This window comes from Eimeria acervulina, genomic scaffold (genome assembly GCF_000499425.1).
Source record: "Eimeria acervulina Houghton genomic scaffold, Eah_scaff339, whole genome shotgun sequence".
In the NCBI taxonomy this organism is placed as follows: Eukaryota; Apicomplexa; class Conoidasida; order Eucoccidiorida; family Eimeriidae; genus Eimeria; species Eimeria acervulina.
Window position 1 is genome coordinate 12,184 of NW_013547418.1, and position 21,813 is coordinate 33,996.

At 50.4% G+C, this 21,813-nt stretch overlaps 4 protein-coding genes across 4 annotated transcripts; 2 read left to right on the top strand and 2 right to left on the bottom strand.

The window, feature by feature from the left end:
- Positions 1-505: 505 nt before the first annotated feature.
- EAH_00033810 (3-methyl-2-oxobutanoate hydroxymethyltransferase, putative) lies at positions 506-5,132 on the top strand (the record flags this gene model as incomplete). The annotated part of the gene is made up of 13 exons (XM_013392220.1): positions 506-664; positions 885-1,008; positions 1,338-1,495; positions 1,709-1,784; positions 1,890-1,949; positions 2,096-2,121; positions 2,341-2,444; positions 2,586-2,874; positions 3,076-3,286; positions 4,352-4,496; positions 4,622-4,682; positions 4,813-4,930; positions 5,005-5,132. The coding sequence occupies 13 exons, from the start codon at positions 506-508 to the stop codon at positions 5,130-5,132; spliced, it is 1,659 nt and encodes a 552-aa protein (XP_013247674.1).
- A 732-nt stretch (positions 5,133-5,864) lies between these two features.
- On the bottom strand, positions 5,865-11,239 carry EAH_00033820 (Glucose-6-phosphate dehydrogenase, putative; the record flags this gene model as incomplete). The annotated part of the gene is made up of 14 exons (XM_013392221.1): positions 5,865-6,043; positions 6,353-6,443; positions 6,592-6,702; positions 6,846-6,958; positions 7,239-7,373; positions 7,587-7,656; positions 7,904-8,001; positions 8,211-8,380; positions 8,725-8,786; positions 9,462-9,588; positions 9,686-9,846; positions 10,091-10,353; positions 10,637-10,867; positions 11,125-11,239. 14 exons carry the CDS (start codon positions 11,237-11,239, stop codon positions 5,865-5,867), a joined length of 1,926 nt encoding a protein of 641 aa, XP_013247675.1.
- Positions 11,240-14,851: 3,612 nt separating this feature from the next.
- Positions 14,852-17,618, top strand: EAH_00033830 (RuvB-like 1, putative; the record flags this gene model as incomplete). The annotated part of the gene is made up of 9 exons (XM_013392222.1): positions 14,852-14,968; positions 15,231-15,321; positions 15,480-15,571; positions 15,738-15,851; positions 15,950-16,097; positions 16,231-16,403; positions 16,513-16,713; positions 16,973-17,179; positions 17,334-17,618. 9 exons carry the CDS (start codon positions 14,852-14,854, stop codon positions 17,616-17,618), a joined length of 1,428 nt encoding a protein of 475 aa, XP_013247676.1.
- A 273-nt stretch (positions 17,619-17,891) lies between these two features.
- EAH_00033840 (hypothetical protein, conserved) lies at positions 17,892-19,810 on the bottom strand (the record flags this gene model as incomplete). The annotated part of the gene is made up of 6 exons (XM_013392223.1): positions 17,892-17,973; positions 18,130-18,197; positions 18,294-18,416; positions 18,525-18,582; positions 18,810-18,926; positions 19,521-19,810. 6 exons carry the CDS (start codon positions 19,808-19,810, stop codon positions 17,892-17,894), a joined length of 738 nt encoding a protein of 245 aa, XP_013247677.1.
- Between the last annotated feature and the right edge of the window lie 2,003 nt (positions 19,811-21,813).

The following is a 21,813-nucleotide window of genomic DNA, read 5'->3' on the forward strand; positions in this document are numbered from 1 at the left end:
ATCGACGCCTTGCGCACATGGTTCCAGCAAAATATTTGCCTGGTTAGCATTAGGCACACCAAAATCCCAAAAAACTAACAGCAATAAAGTTTTCCATCCTACTTTCCTACCACAATTTGTGCCTTCCCTCCTTGATTTTCAGGCACAGTGTAGTCCCTGGCATCACATGCAGCCCTATATGAGGTGTCGGTAACTATGTCTCGTGGGGCCAGCTCAGCTAACCTTTGATGATAAATACTCTCTAGGCGTATAGTCACCTAGCATCGACATACTCGAAAGAAGACAGCATCGCTGCCTAACCTTTAGGGCTGAGACGGCTGGTTGGACCGGCGAAGGCCGCTTTCCCTCCCTTGGCCGGTCTCCATCGGAGAATAGAACCAACACTGGAAACGCCTCAACTCACGCCTATTAAGATATCTTCTCTGCGGCCTTACATTATTTGCCGTGCTACAGGTGGAGAATCTGGTGCCTGTCGGCGGTAGTGGGCGCGAATTCCGCCGAGACAATGAGCAGCTTTTACGTAACATCCGGCAGTGATGCCGATGACAGCACTTGGGGACCAGGAGCATGTACATCACTCTATCAGCTGCAAGGCATGAAACGATTGACACTTGCTCAGATCCTGGCAAAAAAGCGACGCCAGGAGAAAATCGTCATGTGCACAGTGCGGCATAGTGACCTGCATAGTAGTTCTTTGCGCATAATCTTTAAGTTCTAGCCGCTCCGCCCGGATTGAAGCAGATCTGTGCAGTTCTGTTTCATTATGCATGCATGCATGAATAGATAAATGGGCGAGGCCTAGACAATGTGGCAGACCTGGTGCACCTCGTATCGCTGCAGAACTCACCAGAAAGGAAAGTTTTGGTGGTGCCCAACATGCTTAGGAAGCGCAGAATCTCCTGACCGAGTTCTCTATGCAGGCATACGACTTATTCACTTCCAGAGTAGCAGATGATGCTCTGGTCGACATCCAGCTCGTCGGCGACTCCCTCGCAAATGTTGTTCTAGGTGAGCTCCCCAACATATGCTGGTTTTTAACTGTTATGGAGGGACGTACAATTAGCGTGTCCTGAGCGCAACCGCTCGTCGGCGATTCAGCATGCATTGTATGCAGGGGAACCACGGACCACAGCAGTTGATTTAGACACCATGATTCTGTTCGCGAAGCTCGTAGTAAAGGGTGCGTTTTTGAAGTCGTAGAGGTATTGTTAAAGTGGACGCGGCTTTTTGGCTAGCTGGACGCGACAGTATGCATCAGGACCCAGCTACTACAGCATTGTTCGAGTTATCTGCATCCTTGCAGAGGTTCTCGTGACTGAGGCCCGTGCTCTTGCCAGATCGTTGTGCAGGCTCTCGGCGGTCAGTTGTGATGTTTGACCTCCCTTACGGCACGTATAATACACCGGAAGAGGCAGTTGCGTCAACTGTAAAAGTAGTCCAAGAGACGGGTATTCAGCTGGTTAAGCTGGAAGGTCACCTACCGGAGATAGTTAGGGTAAGCCGTTTTTTGGGACACGATTGCAAAAATATGTGTATGAGGGACGGGCGGGGGAGGGAGAGGGGGGTGCGGGGCGGAAGGGGTTCGTTCAATAGCCACGCAAGGGTAGCTTTGCTGATTCGAGTAGCTTCGCTCATTCGAGTTGCGAAGTTATTTATCAGCGCAGAGCTCAGTTTGCTGCTTTCTTTCGAATCTTTGCATATTCTGCAGGAGGTGCAAAAGCATGCAGCAGTATGCTGCCACATTGGCGTGCTTCCACAAACGGCCACGACCTTTGCGAGCACAGGTCAGTACAGTGCGCTGACAATATGCGCGCAAACTTGCCGAGCGAAAACAGTGCAGGGGGCTGAACGCGTCCATTGCAGAGCAAGCCTTTTGCGTTTGTGCACAGGAGGCACAGCAGAAGAAGCAGAGAGGCTTCTGCAACAGGCTCTTGACCTGCAGAATGCAGGTGGGTAGTGCTTCCAGTAATCCCAGGGTTTGCTGCTGACCTGGCAGGCGTGGCCAAGTTCGTCAGATCCCAGAGAATTCCGTAGAGTGCAGATGCAAGCTTTAATGCCAGCTGTTGGCGTAAACTACTTGTGTTCCTGCATGCAGGCGCCTCCCTGATAGTACTTGAGATGGTCTGTGCCGAAGCGGCGGACCTAATATCGAAAACTCTTCGCATCCCTACGATTGGAATAGGAGCAGGTCGGTCTTTCTAAGCAAATTATGTCCAGTGTAGGGTCTGCTCGACCCTACACTCGGTCAAGGGTGAATAGCGCAGGGATGGGTTCTTGCCTAATCTCAGTAGTTCACGGACCGTGAACTGCGCTGTAATTATTTGGGGCTTATGCAAACAGCGTGAGCTCTTCTCAGGTATCGGGTGTGATGGCCAGGTTCTGGTCATCCACGACATGTTGGGGCTAAGTGGGCCCGGAACTAAAACATTCAAGTTTGCAAAAAGGTGAAATATTTAGCCGCTACACGTTGCGTTGTCGCACATATTACCTAACTGTGGCTTTGAACAGCGCTTAAAAGGCTTGCACGCTCGGTCATGTTGGTGGGTTAGTGCGTCTGGTTTTTCTGCGTGCCCAATGCCTTTCAGATATGTAAATCTCTATGATGCTGCAGTTTCGGCTGTGGAAACCTACAGAGCTGAAGTGATGGCAGGTTCCTTCCCACAAGCATGCAATTCAAGTTTCATGAAGCCCGCGGAAAGCGAGAAGCTGCTTGCCAGGTGCTCAGGTCGTGCGGTTACACGAGACACATTAAAAGTTTTTCCTTCAGGAAATGGCATCACGAGCTCTCACCCGCACGGCACAACGATGGAAGGCTCTGTGCCAGTGGGCACCTCGTCAGACTGCGCTGAACCTGTTCAGGCAGGTCCATACAAAGTATGTGTGTTTGGTGGCGGTCGTATGGGGCAGCTTTTTGCGTGGATCTTCGCTGGTTCGCCTTGCTTTGCCTCGGATAACCGAGACAGTGCCGTATGGCAGCACACACAGAAGCGAAGCACCGAGGTTACCATCTGTACCTCGAGAGAAGATTTGATTGCTGCTTCTGTCAAAGCCAAGGGATTGCTGAGCGTTGTACAGTCAACCAGCAGTCCAAGGTCGGATGACGCCGACAATGGCGCCAAACGGTCCTTCATACTGACGAACGAAACCGTCAGAACAGGCTGTCATCCAAAAGGCGCTGAAGAGCGGCGGCCAGTCGATGTGGTTTCGCGGAAGGCAATGGAGACGCTCGGCCGTACTTTTGACCTCGTTATAATTGCTTGCCTTTCTGGCGACACTCAGGATATAGGTACGTCCGACGACTTACTTCTGGATGCGCAAATAAGCACGAGAACGTTTTGTTGTTGACGATTGAGCGGTCAAATTTTGCAAAGATCCTGGGGTTGCGCTTGCGCATTGGATGTGATGGTTTTGCGTTTCAATGTGAAGATTTCTTGGTTGAGTTACTGTAGCGAAGAACGAGCGTACTGTTGTCTCCAGTAGTGCATTACTGTCCCCACTTGACGTGTGACTGCGCAGCTGAGTGCGCCTTCCAGTCTGCACGAGCCGGAGGGGTTGTCGCTTCTGTGCAAAACGGACTGAAGTCCCAGCGGATATTGCGATCGCTGCATGATCGGCTGCTGCTGTCCGGCGTAAGCTAGACAATTGCTTCAGTCTGCATTGCGCTAATCGTTGCGATATTTTATACATTCCATTCAACATTAAATAATTTCGTGTGTGCTCAGGGAAATTCCCCCCATCTAGTGTTTATGCCGACATCCCTTGCTGCCGTTGAAGAGGTTTGCTACCACAACAAGCAGATGCCCCCTCTGATCGACTCACGGTAGTACTGGGAAGGCGCATTTGGAGGTTTTGCTCCTAGGCGCATGCGCCGCCGATTGAATATGAGTGAATGGTCCTGCCCCGAATGACGCTCTTCAGGGGACTATTCCACCTTGCTCTTCCGCTCTGCCACCCACACCGAGCTGTCGTCTAGATGGACGCTGTTCGAAAGAGCCTATGCAGGATGCCCTTGGAGGGCGCCAAACACTGCGTGGGCAGCAGTTAGTGCATTCTTACTACTGTGTCATGCATCTTTTCAGGAACCAATGCGTATTCAGAAGGTTGGCAATGGCCACGTGAAGATATGCGGGTATCTTCAGAGAGCAAGCCAAAAGGCTGAAGAGTTGCATGCAATGCTTCTAGCTAGAGGTATCGTCATTCGCGTATTTTCGTAGATTTACAGATTCCCTTGTTATACTCCAGATGTCTGTGCTTCGCCGCTACGTTGCTTGCGAGCTATGAGGAAGTTACAGCCGGGCTTGTTGCTACAGGCGGGCCCTGTTGCTTGGTTATGCGACTGTCCGCTGCGCAGGTGTGTCTTGTGAAATCGTACCACATCAGCGACTCGACGAAGTTCTGTGGGAGAAAGCAGCAGTAAACTGCTGCATCAACCCTCTGGCTGCTTTGCTGAACTGCACTAACGGCCAGCTTGTTGATCCCAGGATGGACCTTGCCAGGTGCGTATCTGTTTGTATTCAGCTTGCTGCACTCCTTACAATGCGGAAGGAAGCACAGTGAGTGCCACTTCAAGCAGTTGCTATGAATTCATCCATTGCGCGTTGGGTGTGACTCATCTTCTCAGGAAGCTTGTGATTTCGGAGGTAGTGGCAGTTGCCAGAGGAAAAGGGATCCCGTTGACGTTTGTACGTTCCGATGAGCTCCACTAGCACTTCACTTGCTATTGTTCACGTGAATTGATAGCACGCTAGGAAGTAGAGGAATGTAAAATGCACTTTCTAGTGTTGGCCTCTTGGGTCTTACTTGTGCTTACAGGCATCTGCTTGTGCCTCTGCCATCACTGTCGCGCGTGCGTCTATGGACAACATATCTTCAACTTTGGGCCAGCTTCGCCAAGGCCGCCAAGTGGAGCTTGTAGATATTTCTGGAGAGGGTAAGCGTTTATTTTGTGGTTCAGATATCGCGGTCCTGTCCATCTGCGCATCGCTGTGCTGTGTGAACGTTCAGTAATAAGAGAAGCGAACGCAATTGGCTTGAAGGCCCCGGTCAACAGACTGCTTTTGGAGCTGGTAGGAGTGCTCGAGGCTACCCGAGCTCGCCGCCTGCCTATACAGCAGCAATTTTGGGGGAGTTGAGATTCACCCTTGCTAGGAGCACGTGCTTGCAACGAATGTGAAACGCATCACCAAGGTGTTGCTTGCTACCGTGCGGCGTTCCCTGCTTACTGATAATAATTAATGTCGAGCAAACCCAAACAAACTCCGTGGAGTGTCGTTGTAGCTCAGATGAATTCACTACTTGGTAAACACACGCTGGCGCCCTTACAGGTTGAGGACTGCGCACAGCAGTGCTGGGACTACGCCGAAATCCGGCATTCTCAGGCGTGCATAGTCCACGTGCCCAAAAAGGTGCTAAGCAAACAAGGTGCTAAGCACTTTACAGTTCGTAATGGCATAATTCGTAGTGGCGTGGTTGGTGAACAACCCATATATTTATCACTGCCACTTTCGTTTGGCTCGTTACAGGCTGAGGCCGTTGCTTCCACGGCTGGCAGCATTGCATTTAAGCAGTACAAACAGACTCTCGGGGTCACGGAACCTAGTCAACGAGCATCTTGACCCTTGCTAAAGTCGGAATTCCGGTCGTTGGTACGTCACAAATGAACGGATGTTGGTAGAAAACGTACCACGTGCCGTTTTGTTGTACATTACCAGCAAGGAACGCACGCTACATGCGAAGCACACTACGCACGGGGAAGCCACAGCTTGCCTCGTGCAGGTGCGAAAGGAAATGGTTGCGGCATTACGCGGCCGCCAATGAAGCTTCTCAGCAATTGCACGGTTGGCTTCTTTTCCCGCATGCCATTTTCAGTGTTTTGCATGCCATTGATATCGCGCCTCCTTATGGTAGGAATAGAAGCGCTGGATAAAGGTGTATGCCGATTCAGGTCCATGAGATCCGTAAGGGTAAGGTTCCGGCTTGACTCCAGGTTCATCGATCTGCTTGAGTAGCGGTGTGAAGATGCGCCAAGCCTCGCGCAACTCATCTGCACCGCAGAACAGTAGAACAGGGATTCTGCTGAAGCACGGCCCATTACGTGGTTCAAGCTGCACCGCGAAGACTTGCGAGCTTGGCAATCTCACCAGTCCTAACGAAGTTTTGTCTGTCCCCCTTTATAACATCCAGGAGGAGTCGTTCATAGGCATCGGGGAGTCTATCCACCTGCAGCCGGTCCATCACTTTAAGTCACACCAAGCGGAGGAAAACAACAGGAAGTGAACAGATGTGATGGAGCGCAAAGTGCCTACAGGATTGCAACGTGACAGCTTCCGATCTTCCATCAGCAGCAGCACACCTGATAGGTCTAGTTCTGTCAGCTGGAGTCCTGGGGCAAGCCCCGGCTTCTTCGTATAGAACTTGAGGTAAATAGCTTCACGAGGTTGTACCTGAGAGATGTGCAATTCATCCCATGTAGATGCAAACCTGATTCACGGGAAGAAAAGCCTCCGTGGCTTACGGTCTTCGCAGATACTTCCCCCCGAGAAAAAGGTAAAGCAACCTCATAATAAACAAGATACGGGCAACGTTACATACGATGATGACAAGTTCGTTCTCTGAAAGATCTTCCTCAGGGTAAAAGGACTGAGCGATCGGCCGAAGCTGAATACGAATCTCCGTGCAGCGCTTTTCCAGAGCCTTGCCAGCCTGGAGATGTGACATCAGGAAAAACAAGCAAGACCCCCTTTAGCGCAGGAGCAGCAGGCGCTGTCGTCCCCAATTCATTCGCTACTGTAGTGGTAAAGAAGCTTTGTTTTGAGGGGGAAGCATGCCTTGAATATAAATGGGACATCCCGCCACCTTTCATTCTCGATCCACAACGCGCATGTGCAGAAGGTAGGCGTCCTAGAATCGGGAGGGACTCCGGGGTCCTGCAGTACAGCAAACGCAGCTCCAAGTATAGCTAAGCAGGAATCAATTCGGTTCCAACACAAGCTGTCTACAAACGACAGGAGGAGGGAGGAAGCTTTGCCTACGTCTAGATAACCTGGTTGTGCTCCATCCGAAGACGCAGTATACTGTCCCAAGATTGTCTCCTCCAGTTCTGCGGCCGCGCAATTAATTTTGCACGGTGAAAAGAGATGTCAAAAACTCCGTCAGCAAAAATCGACACCTACGAGAAGCAACTGGTAGGTGTTGATAAATACTCGAGCTTTGCAAAAACTAGGCTTGCTGAAACCTACTGATTGGAGGCATCTGTTTCAAAACTTTGACTTTTTCATCTCTGACGTCTTCATCGCTAAGAGATGCAGGAGGCTCCATCGCTATCAAGGTCAGCAGCTGCAACATGTGATTCTGCATCACGTCCCGAATGATACCTGCAATATATTAAAGAGGGTGCTTCGATACAAACGCTTTTTCCCTTGAGCTTATGCATGCAAGTATACGGAGGTTGCAGCGCCCACTGTGGCCTTACCATAACTATTGAAGTACCCTCCACGGCCCTTGGTCCCAATGTCCTCTTTGAAGGTTATACGTACGCAACGTACATTGTGTCTATGAAAGAGCTGCACGAACACATCAATGCACACTGGCTAGAGGAATTCGCAACTCTTGCAAAGGTGAAAGGTGGTAGTCTGCTGGATCGCTATGGCGGTCGGACTGAAATCAGTCAAGTAGGAAACCTCATCCACAGGCCAGAAGGCGTACGTGTTTAAATGCGACGTTGGCGAAGCGCAGCGCAATGATGGAGAGGGTCATCTCCTTGCCAAGGTAATGGTCAATGCGATATATCTAAAGGCAAATCCCCGGTCAGAATACTCCGCGCGGCGAACCCTCTTTGATAAGTGCAGATGGCGATTTACCTGCCCGTGCACCCACTCTCCCAGTGGCTGCTGCGCTGTCTCACCTCTTTTTCTTGAAGGACTTCCATAAGCTCGTTTGACAATTTTTCTGAGCTTTCACTGTCACGTCCAAATGGTTTTTCAACCACCACTCTGTTCCAGCCTGAGGAGGCACATAAGTCAACCCCACAATTGTTTTGCTGAATGATCACTGATGAACGAACAAACCTTTCTTTTGCTTAGTTATTCGCCCACGGATAGCTTTAACCAGAGGCAAAACTGCACCGAAGATGCACCACAAGGTGCAAAACGCCGTTTCTAAAATAGCACGCCTCCACAGGTATTGTGTAAGGTAAATACAATGCAGCATACCCTTTAGTGCCCAGCAGTGCTTCCTGATTGAACGCACATTAAGAGCAAACAGCTGAGGGGGAAGTGCCAAGTAGAACAGTCTGTTGTTTTCCCCTTCTGAACCTTCTAAAGCATCAAGATGATCGCTCAGTTTCTTAAGTGCAACTTCGTCATCGTAGCCGTCTCCACTTCTGCAGTCAGAATCAAGTCTGCGCCACACTGGACGCCGGTGAAACCCCTGGGGAGTGCTGATGCATCTACTAGGTAGTTTCATGTCTGGCTGAATTTGACAAACGCATCGTAACAGCTGCGTACATGTATGTGCATATGCTTCTAAAGCGCTGGACAAGGTCCTCGCATTTGCTACTTAGGGGAGCCACCTGACGAGAGAAATATGTGGACAATTCCCTGAAGTTCGCACTCAAGAAGCACCAAAGAAAACGGCGATTTTGCAAGCACAAACTCCAACGTTAGGGCCAGCTTACTGCATATCCTGCATTGCTCGCATCTGCATACAAAGGATGTGTTTACGTACGTAAGATGTTCCGCTATCTGTCTCCAAAACTCGGCTAACTCTAGCTTTGAACGGGCAAACCCCTGCACAGAAGCAGCACATCCGACGAAGCGCATGGATCAGCGCATCAAAAAGACCGCTCCAATACAGCGCCAATAGCGCTCCCCCGAAACTCCATCGTTTAGGTCCTAAACGGCTGTGTAGCTCTGTAGCCTGAGAAAGCGGCCTACCACGATGTGCACGTTCGGGGGTAGCAGCCCTTCACAGAAGAGGCTGAAAAGAGCCGGGCTGAATTGCAGTTCGACACAGCACAGCTGCTACCTTCTTGCGACTTCCCGAAATTCACATACACTCCCTACATCAGCCCCAGCCTTGAAGTAGGGCACTCCGTTGCTTTAGATCCCAAGCAGCTTTTACTGAAGCTTGCATGCCATTCTTACTATGTCTTCCTCTTCGCAAGGTCCCCACTAGCGCCAAAGACGACCACCGAAAGATGATGCATTTCGCCCAAATTGAGTGATGAATGCTTCCGAAGTTGCACACTGCTTGCCCCTTTCCGTCTTCTAAAAAAGTCGTCCATTGATGGATAGGAAACAACATACGATCCTCCGCTATTGATTACTTCCAGGGCCGGAAACCTGAGTGGCGACTGAAGATAACTCACAATAGCTAAACTAGTGTAATGCACACCTATTCACAGAGCCATAGTCCGCAAATACCCATTCGCGTGGTCAATCGCAGTCGCGGACTCAACGCACCTGCTCCGGGTCAGATTCCATTCGGAACCAAGTGTCCAACTTTGACTCTCCCTTAATAAGAAAAACCTTGCGGCTCGCTCCAGTAAGCAGTTGTAGACTGACGGAGATACGGTCGTGGACGTCAAAACTGTTGAAAACAAATGCGACAACGGGTCCCAAAGTTGCATGTAGGGTTCATATCGAAGCTCTGAACTGTGGCAGGTCCAAACCAAGAAAACCCTTACCGGTCAGTTGTAGAGTGAACCGCTATGGCATTTGGGCACATCACAGTCTCATACTGAGCCGTGCTCAGAGGTGGGAAGATGGACGCGATGTGGCCGTCGTCCCCCATGCCTAGTAGGACAATGTCCACACCGCCGTGTCTCCAGAGCAAGTTGTTCAAGGTCTGCTCGCACAATCAAAGTGTAAAGCATTGTTACTGGTTACTATTTGCTGCAATGAGTCAGTATAAGTGGCTAGAGAGGCCAATGTATGTACCACATCTGGAGTATGAGGCCAGCGGGAGGTGAAGTGCAGCTTTACTACTAGCAACAGTCGCGAGATTTGTGCCGAGCCGCATAGTCGTAAATCCAGTGTTACCTTTTGCACACCCAAGACAGTGAATTCCCTGGATCATGAGAAAAACCCACCTCTCTGTACTTCTCAATGCATTGCTCGACAGGCAAGGATGTATCAGGATAAGAGAAATCGAAACTGGGGTGGGGCCACGAATCAGCTGTCTGCCTAAATTTCAGGGTGCCACCCGCCTCCGGATCACTCCAGACCTCCTGTCCAAACAGCTCCTCCATGACCAGGCGGACATTCGATTTGGGGTGCGTAGGTGGCACATAGCGCTCATCAACAAGGAAAAAGCTCACGCGGGAAAAATCTATGGCTAAGTGCGATGATATTCCTGAGCAATGTTGCCCGCTCGCAGGTGAGACTTGGCCCTTCTCTCTCTGAGAATGCGCAATCGCTGTTTGTCTGAGTGCTGCGTACAAAGGTCCTGGAGTGCTGCCCCCTGCCACGCAACGTCCAGGCACAAAGCCTGATTATGGCAAGCCCTCGACAGAGGCTATTTCGTAACAAGCGCAACAGTTCCTAAAAGGCACCGAGTGGCCCTTCAGCACCACAAGCCTAAGTCCATGCTGAGACTGCACACTTGCAATATGGTGGATGCTTTCACACCATCTCACCTGAGAGGCCTACTACCAGCTGCTTGAACGGATTCTCATCCAGTAGCGTCCTAAGGGTTCTGAGAACCAGATCAAGACTTTGTGCTTCAAAATCTTCTGAGCTCTGGCATGATACGCTTACGGCGACCGGCTGGGTCAATCTGAGTCTTCTCTCCGAGGGGGATGCAACAGCACTTTGCAGAAACGGGACCCCTCCGCCACCAGTGTTCCCAGGCTGCAGGAAGAAGTCATCTGCAGAACACAAGAGTGGCCCCACTCAAATTAGCTTTCCACACAGTAAAATCCCCCTCTGGGTGTGCTCGACTCAATTCACCATACCGCCGCGCAACCCTGTTGCGAGCGGTGAAAGTGCATGTTCCGCTTGAAACTTCCAAATCTTCATGCGCACGGTCAGTGAAGGATGTAACTCGCCACTCATTAAACAAACCCGTAGACAGCAAGGAATTCAAGAATGCAAAACCTGCGCATTTGCGTCACGGGATGCGCACCACCCACGCATACTTCGCCTTTCTTAGAGACGGTTCTGTCTGAGTTAAGGCGTCTCTCTTCACGCCAGCGGTACGCTAAGCTCAGAGTAAGCTTACTATTGGGGATTTTCGACATGTTTCCAGAAACTCGCTTTGGCCCTGTCGGTACGACGGAGACGTTGCTCTCGAACAGGACTGCTGACTTCGCACGCCGTTCCTTCGGCACAAGTTTTGTAGCGGAACTCTAGAAAAAACCAAGTAGAAAGCCCCTTAAGAGGTGCTCTGAACCATATCTCAAACAGAATTTTGAGTGAACTGCGTTCTGGAGAAGCAGGGTGCTTCAGCAGGAACCTTTCAGAAGCTTCCAACAACGAGTCGGGACTGAAACCAGTCGGCTTACTTCAGCGTTCAAAGTATTGGCGTACAAGCAACGTTCCCGATGTACCAACGGTTGAAGCAAATGCCACTCTTATCTAGAAGTTTAGAACACCGGGTTTTTTTATGTTTTGCCCCCTTATTGCTTGGGGGCTATCCGTGTCTGGGGAACCACTGTGCAATTTTGCGGGATATGCCTAGTAGCTGTTGAAGCTGCGCTTCAAAACGAGCAACCCTTCTGGAATAGGGTGTTATTTCTTGAAGGATACAATTGGATCTCCCATAGTGTTCCGCCCTCTGTTGCTTTATGCGGACCCTGTTGATAGCTCCGCTCTACCTTCGGTACGCGCGCAACTGCGTCTGGGGGGAATGTTCGAACTCCTCTTGCACGCTCTTCAGTATGCCTTTGCTTGAATTCAACATTTTTTATGCTGCACCAGTATTCCCCTCCTGCCTGCTGATATTCAGCCTGTTACTCGTGACATGACATGGGGACGCTGCTGCATAACTCACACACTAGTTCTTCGCCCCATCTGGGTAAGTGTCCGTCTTCCTCCATTATTTAGAATAATGGCATTCTTGGCGCACAAGTCTTGGTCTTGCCTCCCCGCATTACCGGCTCCGCTCTCAGTCATAGCATTTTCCACACCACTACGTAGCAAGTGACCTTATCTCTTGCCAGAAATAGCTGGATATCCAGCTCGTTAACTCACCCACAGTAACCTTCACCTTATCGCTGCCTCGATTTTTTAAAGGTTTGGAAGATATATAGTAACTATGCTAGCCTGAATACTAGTTGCGCAGGTAGTTCCCCATGCCCTTGCAGCCACCCTCAGTAGCGCCAGTCTGGGAACTTATCCGCGGACCGTCGTGAGCTGAGATCGACCAAAAAGGTTGTAGATAAGTGCCTCTAGAAAGCATCTCACCTCTTTTCCAGTTCGTAGGTGTTGTGGGCACAGACGCCCGAGGGCCTTGGGCTTGGAGGCGGCCCGACAGGAGTTGAAACGCACCTCCCTGCAACTGATGATGCAGGGCACCATCGCAGGGAATCACAACGAAACCCCATTTTTCGGCCTTCACTAATACAGCTAATACAGCTGTACTTCTGCTTGGGTGCACGCTGCCTACTATGCCGAAGTAAGTCTTAATTCACTAAATCCAGAGAGACAATGCTACACCCTTGCATTCTCGTTTTCAGCGATGAGCTTGCCAGTTTTCCGCCTATCGAGAAGATGGGCCGCCTTAGCGTGTTCTTTGCGTCATGTTGTGTATGTATCAGGCTTGATCTGAGGTTGGTAGAAGTATAGCTGGCTACGTGCAGTTGGTAAGTGCACTCCTACATGAGTGAAGGTTGACTCCTGAATCCAAGGAAGTGCTTTTCAATTGTCTGTGGTCCTAATGCATGCATCAAAAATTAGCTTGTGTACACCTGCATCTGGGGTTGCCTAGCAGGAGTAGCTACGCCAAGGAATACGGGACACGTGGCAGGCCACCTCCTCCTCTCATTCGCCCTAGGCGTCTGTTCCTGTGTTAATGGGCCTGGGATATGTATGGAGAGCTCATCCGTTTTGGGGAAGCGCATGTTTTTAAAGTTAGTTTCGCCTTGCAGTTGCGCGTTTCATTCCAGTGTACAACGCAGTTACTACGCGCAGCCATTGTGCAAAAAAGACCGGATGAAGCCGCCTCAGTCATGTCTTGGTTGCTAGGCTATCTCTAGTCCCCGTTTCTTTGAAGGGGTCGCCTTCGTCCATGCAAGTATACCCATCTCCAGCTTTCAAAGGCAAACTGTTAGGCAGTTGCATACTTCGTCAAGCATGGATGAAAACCATACAAATCCCAACGAACAACCCTGCACTTTCATCTGCGTCTCGCCACGAAACAAGCGCCATTTTGCTTGAGGCAGGAAGCTGTTCGAGGCTTCACTGCTGACAGACAGGCTTTTGTTACCATAGGGTGACTGTGCTTCTTTGGAGTCTCCCTTTGTCTGAACGTCACTGCTTGGTTTGGGAGTCCTGCGTTAGCTCCCGTTTACTTCTGCAAAGTTGCTCGAACACCCTTGAAAGTTTTGCTGCAAGTCGAATGTTGTGACTATCAGCGAATTTCGTGCGAAGAGCAGCAATTTCGACGACGACGATGGCGCTTTGTTCTAATTATTTGCTCATGTGTTCCTGGGGTGGCCCAGATCACTTGGCTTGCGCTGGACCTCACTTGCACCAGAGATGACCTTCCTCACGACAGGTTAAAATGAGCCATGTTTGTCCAGACTACACGGGAGTGCAAGAAGTTGGCACGAGCCTTATTATGGAGTACCCAGACGACAACTGGCCGTTTTATGCTTCAAGGTGGCAGGGCGAATGTTCCAGCCTTCCCTGTAGATTCCTTCGGAGGCGGCCTAATCGTTAGTATAGAGCCGCACAGAGAAGCAGAACGGGGGATAGTCCTCTCCGTATTTCCCAGGGTCCGAGGTAGGTAAACTAGGTTCAGCTTCAACAAGTTACTAACGACAACCAAGTTCGCACTTATGTCTCTTCGTAACTTCCAAATCTTACAAAAGTAAAGATCTCTTAAGGTTCAATTCACTAAACTAAGCAAGAAGTGAACTGATATGCTTTGCCGAATGCGGCGCTCGCCCCTGCCGCTATCCAGTATATGAAGTCCACTTACTTCAGCATATTATCACTCGTAATCCAGTTTCATATTTTCATGCTTTAGGCGAGTAGATGTTCTGCTCCGTGGTCCGGGGCAAGTCATTGACAACAATGCAGTGCCTGTCACCCTGGACTTGGCTGGCCAGGGCGTATCCATTTTACAGTGCAAATCAAAGTCGTCTATCTCTCAGCAGGTTACAATACTTTTGGGGTAACGTGGCACTTCTGGGATTTCTACGAGACCTCGGGCGAAATGAAACTCCTTGGCATCTGATCCCGTCGGTCCCCAGCCGCAAGCGACAGCACACAGTGAGCAGTCGATCGAGGTTACAAGGCTTTGGTGAAGCGCAAATCGAGGCATGGCGAAATTCTTGTTTACAGTTATTTTTTTAATAATCTTTTTGCATTTGCCTGCTGCCGAGTAAAGCTTACCCTCTGACGAACCATCGAATCTAGGGTCACCCGGGGAGGAGACGCATTATATCTTGCCTTTGGTGCGAGGCAAAAGGAGGGAGTTCTGGGGAGAGTTGGGCTAAATTTAAGCTTGAAAAACATTTCAGGGACGCCCAAGGGGTTGGCTTTCCAATTGACAATAATTGATCCACTCTTTTCAGCCAGGAGATTCTGGTCAACCACACTTGAACAGCAGCTGTCGGGCAGGGATTGGTTGGCACAACCACTTATATTTACTAGGCTTCGCCCCCTCGTAGACATTTTGACAGAAAATGAGAATTGAAGAGGTCACTTCACTTCAACATGCGCAGCGCGTGGCATCGCATAGCCACATCAAGGGCCTTGGACTCCTTCCCGATGGATCGGCCAAAGACATCCATATGGGCATGGTCAGCCTCAAAAGTCCATGCTTTTGCAATATTCCTTGATCAACAAACCCCCTTGCGCTTTTGCACCACAGTCGGCGCCTCGTTTGGGTCTCTTCAGCCCTGTGCGTTTTCCGAACTCAGAAAACGCACAGCACATCCAAACAGTTTGCAAATAACGAACAAGGAGCCGATATGTCGATCACGGATGGGCAGGAAAACGCGTTAAAACACGTTATAAGACAGACTGCCATCTTGTAAGAGAATCTGCGTTTTTGTTGCGAAGGTAGGGCAACACCAAGCAAGGGAAGCAGCGGGTCTCATCGTTGAGCTCATAAGGAATAAGCGCATGGCTGGAAAGGCTCTACTTCTAGCTGGTGAGTGAAGAGGCCGGAGCCTGTAAAATTGAACCCCAGGCGAAGAGGAGTCCTCTCCAGTTGTTCACACCTGTCGCTAATCCAACCCCACACAAGCATGCCAAGGAGCCCACACACCGCTGAGCAGAGGCAAAAAAACTATTTTTTGGCATACACAGGGCCACCAGGCACAGGAAAAACCGCAATTGCCATGGCAATCGCTCAGGAGCTCGGCAGCAAAGTGCCGTTCTGCCCCATGGTAGCGAGCGAGGTTCGTGGAATTAAGACTAGCTGAAGTAAAAATGCTCCAGAGCCACAAGAGAGGAAAATGAATATCAGAAAAAGACAAAAAATCAGAATCGGAGTTCCCTACCAACCACGGGTTAGTCCCCTTCTATATACCCTACAACAATCATTTTTCGCGTATGGTTGCCCAGGTGTACTCAAGTGAAGTAAAGAAAACAGAAGTCCTCATGGAAAACTTCCGCAGGGCCATCGGGATTAAGATAAAGGAAGTAAAGGAAGTGTTCGAAGGGCAGGTGGTCAGCCTGGTGAGTTGAGGCGCCTAGTTGGTTCGTTTATGAGGTTTATCACTATGGGGTATGGCGCCGAACGCAAAGCAGTAGGCCCTTCGGATTTCTTCTTGCAGACGGACGAGCCCAACGACATGCTAACTGCTCCTGAGAACTCGTCACGGAGCGACCCTCACGAAGAAGCTCCTTGCCCTCCCGTGCGAATCACACTAAAGACGAGCAAAGGATCCAAAACGTTGCGCCTGCATTCCAGCATCAATCAGGGTCAGCTGAGACATCCCTTTTTGTGGTAGACCCTTCGGCATGCGTATCATTCATTAGTGAGGGGGCATGCGGCGCAAGTACCCAAACTCCAAAACTCTGATGGGTTTGACGCCTGCCTGTGCAACTGCCTCAGGACTGAAGAAGGAAAGAGTTGCGGTAGGAGATGTCATTTATGTCGAAGCCGCCACGGGCCAGGTGCGCAGAGTCGGACGCAGCGAAGAGTTTGCTGGAGAGTTCGATCTGGAAACTGACAAGTTTGTGCCAATTCCAAAAGGCGACGTCCACAAGAAAAAAGAGGTTATACAGGTGCCCGCATTTTTTTCCTGCCACGTAACAGTGTGAAGCCCCCCAAAGCAAGGTAAAATTCGGTTCATTTAGCGTTCTGTGATGCATGCATATTCGATTATGTCTTCAGGATGTGACTCTGCACGATTTAGATGCCGCGAACGCCAAGCCGTCTGGCGGCGCTCCCCTGGCATCTCTCCTAGGGCATTTTTCCAAGCCACGGAAAACGGAGATAACAGAGAAACTTCGACAAGAAATTAACAAAGTCGTCAATAAGTACCTCGACCAAGGAGTTGCTGAGCTGGTGCCCGGAGTCTTGTTTATTGATGAGGTACTGCAACACCCCCGCCCCTCATCTACCTCACCGTCTTACGACCGGGCCACTGCTGCAGATGCAATTCAGCTATCCCATGTTGACTATTCTGGGCTCCGAGACCCCATGCATTTGGCAGGTCCATGAAAAGCTTTTGCTTTTCACCCAAAGAATGTACACAGTTTTCTCTCCAGTCCTGCAACTTCAGAGGACAAAAGCTGCCTCTATTTCCTGTGAGGTAAAATTTCGTGAGTATTCTTGGCCTGAATGTGGTCAGGTGCACATGTTGGACGTGGAATGCTTCACATACTTAAACCGCGCACTTGAAAGCCCTTTGTCACCTGTGGTCGTCGTCGCCACCAATCGAGGCGTCTGCACCATTAGGGGAACGGACGTCATGAGCTCGCACGGGGTTCCTGTAGATTTGCTGGACCGCATGCTTATTGTCCGTACACAGCAGTACTCTGAGGAAGAAATAAAAGAGGTGGGTTGCTGTAGCACCAGATCACACCCGCCCCGCCCTTGGACTGGCAATGGCCCAACGAAGGCCAGGTGAATTAGCGCTGACAGCATCTGCTTCCGGCGGAAACTCCACAGCACGCGCTTGTCAAGCGGGTCTACTGTGCTGCGCACGCCAGGTTCTGGACATTCGCTGCCGTGCAGAAGGGCTGTCTTTGAGCAAGGAGGCTGCCGAGGTGTTGGCGGCCGTCGGAGTCCGCACGTCGTTGCGCTACGCAGTGCACCTTCTAACTCCCGCCGCCATTTTGGCCCAGGCAGACATTACAGACGAAGACTGTGACAACGCAGAGTTAGGTGAACCCGTTATTCACCTGCGGCACGTGCAGGAAGTTGACGCTCTGTTTCAGGACGCAAAGACGTCCTCCAAGCGCCTTGCAAGAGAGGCCGATTTTTTCATCCAGTAAACTAAAAAATAAACAGAAGGTCCCCTCTCAAGCATAATTTTATTAATTGGCAGTAAGACGGCCAACAGAGAGGCGGATGTAGCAACCTCTCCAAGTTTGGGCGCCTTGTTGGAACTGGAAGCCCAGTGCCAATTGACAATAGGACAAAGCTCTTTGCAGTCACCACAACATATTTCCCCTTCACAAAAAATGCCATCTACAATGAGCTTTTTGCCACATGGTCCATGATGTAGATGCAGCTCCGAGAAGTAGATGCGGGCGGCTGGTAAAACTCTATGCGTTATCGTCACCAGGCTCTCCGGTGTCAGCCAGAAGGTCCTGGCGCAGTCTTGAGGTGTCCAGCGTCTTTGTGCTCCTGGCATGTCAATTTCTAAAGCATCATCTTGCAGCACCTCCATACTAGTGCGACTACTCCAAAGCTTCCTTGAGGGTATTGCATTCCTAGGGTTTCGTGTTCAGGGCGGGGCCGCGCACCCCGCTTCGTTTGGTCTGCAGCTGATGGGCAGCAGACTTTTGAAGATGTAGCAAAAGCGAAGGGCTTTTGACCTTGACGAGCGCTCCTATGTCGTGCAGTCTGGCCTGTAGAGCCTCACAACAGAGAAAACACATGCAGTAGCCTTTCGTAGCCCCGTATTCTCAATTCGTGATGGAGATGGAAGAACAAGCGATACTCACATGCATAAGGGCAAGCTTCGACTTGAGTGCGTTGTAGCGAAAAGACATCTGTTGCCGAATCACTTCCTCTGAACTTTGGTGGAATTCGCAGGACAAAAGCTCAATAAACTTGTATTCCATATTCTGCGTGGAAAACGCAAGCATAAGAAATACCCATGCCGATGTCACACAGGATGCACGAGAAAAAGTGCATGCAAAACCTTCCTCATTCATACAGCACCTTGGTCGTACCTGAATAAAGTCCAGTCGGCCTTTCCCCGTCGTTTCCATTACAAACACGGCGAGGAAACTGTATGGGAAATAGGAACCGACACAACACATACCAGCGGCTACGAGCATTCATTCACTCTCGCTATGTACAAGCTTGCAGTTTCCTGTCCTTTCCCCTTGATCCAAGTATAAAAGCACACAGCCGATACTACTGTTGGCAAAAACGGACACAAAGGCGTTTGTACTGACACGCGAAACTGAAGCAACAATCCCCAAGACAAGTGTTGAGTGACGTAATATGCGTACCTTTGAGGTTCTCTGATGCAAGAGTTGAGCATCTTCATCAGGACGTGCGGATAATCTGCGAATTCAATCATCAACTTTTGGCTCTGTTGCATCTGCCGAAAAGCCTTTTCATCTACCCTGTAGCGCACATGGAGACTGCGCGCAACAGCTGAAAAATAAGCGAAGAGCAGTTCGCTGATGAGCATCTCCTGGAACGAGATTTAGTGGGACACTGTAGTGGAGTTCCATAGAATATTCAGGAGCAGTCAGGGACACTAGGGTGTGCATACACATGGGTGTAATGGAAAAACAAGTCGTTCTCGCTGGCGAGCTCGATCCGCACTTCTTGAGGATTTGGCTCTTCCCCCTACAGACCACCACAATGACACCCTTCTCAGAACGTCAGAAGACAAGTGCCCACGAAAACTCTGAAGGAGTTGTCGCAGTCTCGTGGTGAGGTTGCAGGGCCTTTGTCCCTGTGCCCGGCGCGTGCTTTTTAGTGGGCTTGGCTGTGTTGTGAGCTTGTCATTCTGGGACAATACTGACCAGAATTAGAACTTTCACCCTGATAGGTTCGAGCCTTCCCACATCCTGAGGTGCTTTAGAACCCTCCTGCATGCGAAGTTCGCAGGGAACTTCTCGTTCATAGAGGATAATATGGCCGTCTGCTGAACGCGAGAATAGAACACCACACACCCCACCACAGCTATCAATTCTTCACTCGTCTATTACCTGTGCTCCTTGCTGTTTGCGTAGGCCCGCGGGGTAAGCACAGGTGAAGCGGCACAACAGACTTCAGGGCATAGGGACAGCTTCACCGCTAAGCAGCGGAAGGCAATGGCGATAAAAGGGGTAATGCAGTCAATGAACAGCAGTACAATGGCCATATATGACTTGCCCAGGGAGGGGTCCATTTCATCTATAGCGGAAAAGTCAAAATGGGTCAAAAATGCGGCGGAGTCCGTAGGAGGGAGCATCCCGTCGAACGCGCAGGCCGCATCAGCTGAGATTCGGTTTGCCATCTTCTAGCGGCTTTTATGGTGAAAAAGGCAAAAAGAAATTCACATGAACCCTCCTGATACTCGAATATATGAACGATGTGTTCAAGAAGGCAACTGCAGTCTTAGGCGCCAACAGTCGCTGAGGTCGAGCTGGGCTCGCGTTTCTGACAATTTCCCAGCTTCTTTTCTTCTTCCGTGCATCGAATTTCCTCTCCGCAAAAGAAAAGTTAAACATCAATGTTTTTCACATTTTTCCCTCTAAGGGTTCTAGGAAGTGAGCCATTAGCGGCAAACGCATGCCCTACGGGCCTGAGTCGTAGAGGACCAGGCCATTCATTGCACAGGCGGCCAGCTAAATTCTTTATTCTGATCAAGACACGAACCATATAACCTGCATCTGAGTTTAATTTATTTAAATAAGTATAAAACTGGTCTTATTCCCTTGGACTTGCAGTGTATTCAGCCCGAGCTCCTGAACCGCTCAAGGGCCCATCCAGCCACGCTTCACGAAGGACAGTTGGCCTCCACCGCACCCCATTTTACCAGGTATTTTAGGTCTCAGAGCGATCTAACAACAGCGTTCGACAATAGTGGAATTAAGCTTTGTTAGTCACTCAGGAAAATGTGAATATAGCTTAGCAACAACTGCACTTGAGGCAAAGTGACGTAACCGTGCGGCGTGCGGCCTTCTTCACTCCTACGCGGGCAAAGTTGCAGACCCCATATGAAGTCACATGGGGCCCCTTGAACAATTAAGTGTTACATCGTATATCGCCCAGTGGGCCACCAAACAAAACGCTGCGGAACGGGGACGTCAGCAGCTGAAGTGGCGGCAGCAAGCACCCCCCTGCGGAAGCACTGCCCCCATAAGACCGCGTACCATAGTCAGCTTCCCATCTTCGCAGCAGCAATGAGGACAAAATGGTACACACGCGCACAGTTAGGCATGCGGGGCTACGTAGAGAAACCACGTTGGCAGGATAGACGCCAACCCCCCCCCTCATACAGCGCACCGGCCGCAGCTTTCTAATCTGTTGCACCATACGCCTATTACTTTGACCTTAATAGTCTTCCTACTACAGTGCGAAATAAATACCTTCATGCGGCCTTTCCGCTCAAACACTGCGGGAGATCTGCACCACGTCCACAAGAGGCTGCCACAAAAGGTTCAACTAAAATCCCAAGTTTCAATGCAACCAGCCGAGCAAAGCGACGACAAAATTCTGCTGTGCGTTCTCTGCATCGATTGGACGAGACACTTGGTAGGGATATCCGCAGTTCCCCCTCCAGGAGAAGCGAATCTGGATGTTGCCAGATCACCCCTCCACAGCCGCATGCGCAGCAAGACTATATACAGATACGAGCAGAAGTACATAACTCAGCCCTGTCGAAGTATTCAATCAACAATTCTGTAGGGAAATATGCTGCAAAACAGACACCGGGGGCAGCCTCCACAAGCCAGGCGTTCAGCACCACCTATGCTGATGCCCAACTCAAGCCTGTGCGGCTTGGGTTGGGCACTTCGCTCCATGCTTTCTGTGTTCCGTGACGCACAATGTCATTAAACATCCGTAGACACCCGCCAACTACAGCAGCGCGCGTAGGACATGTCGGCGGCACATAAAAAATCTCAGACATTGCAGTGTACATACGCATTCCATTCCCTGGGCATTTCTTATTTAAGCGTTCGCAGAACGGCCATTCGGAGTTCGTAACTTCAAACTAAATAAAGAAGCCCCTTCCGCCATCCCTTAGAAGAGCCTCGCACCCGATCCCAAGCGGCCTAACAACTTGTCCATTATGCTTCCTTGAGCCTGTGCTCTCAACGCCGCTTTCCTCTCTTTTTCTGCCTTAAGCTTGGCACTCATTTCGGGGTTGACTTCCGTCGGGGTTATCATACCACCCATGAAACGAGACTGAGCTGCGCGCAGCATTCAACCCAGACAATGGAACCACCCTTCCTCAAACCCGGCCTGAACCGCTTGTAACTCCCTTGCAAAAACCGCACCTCCCCGCCCCCCCCC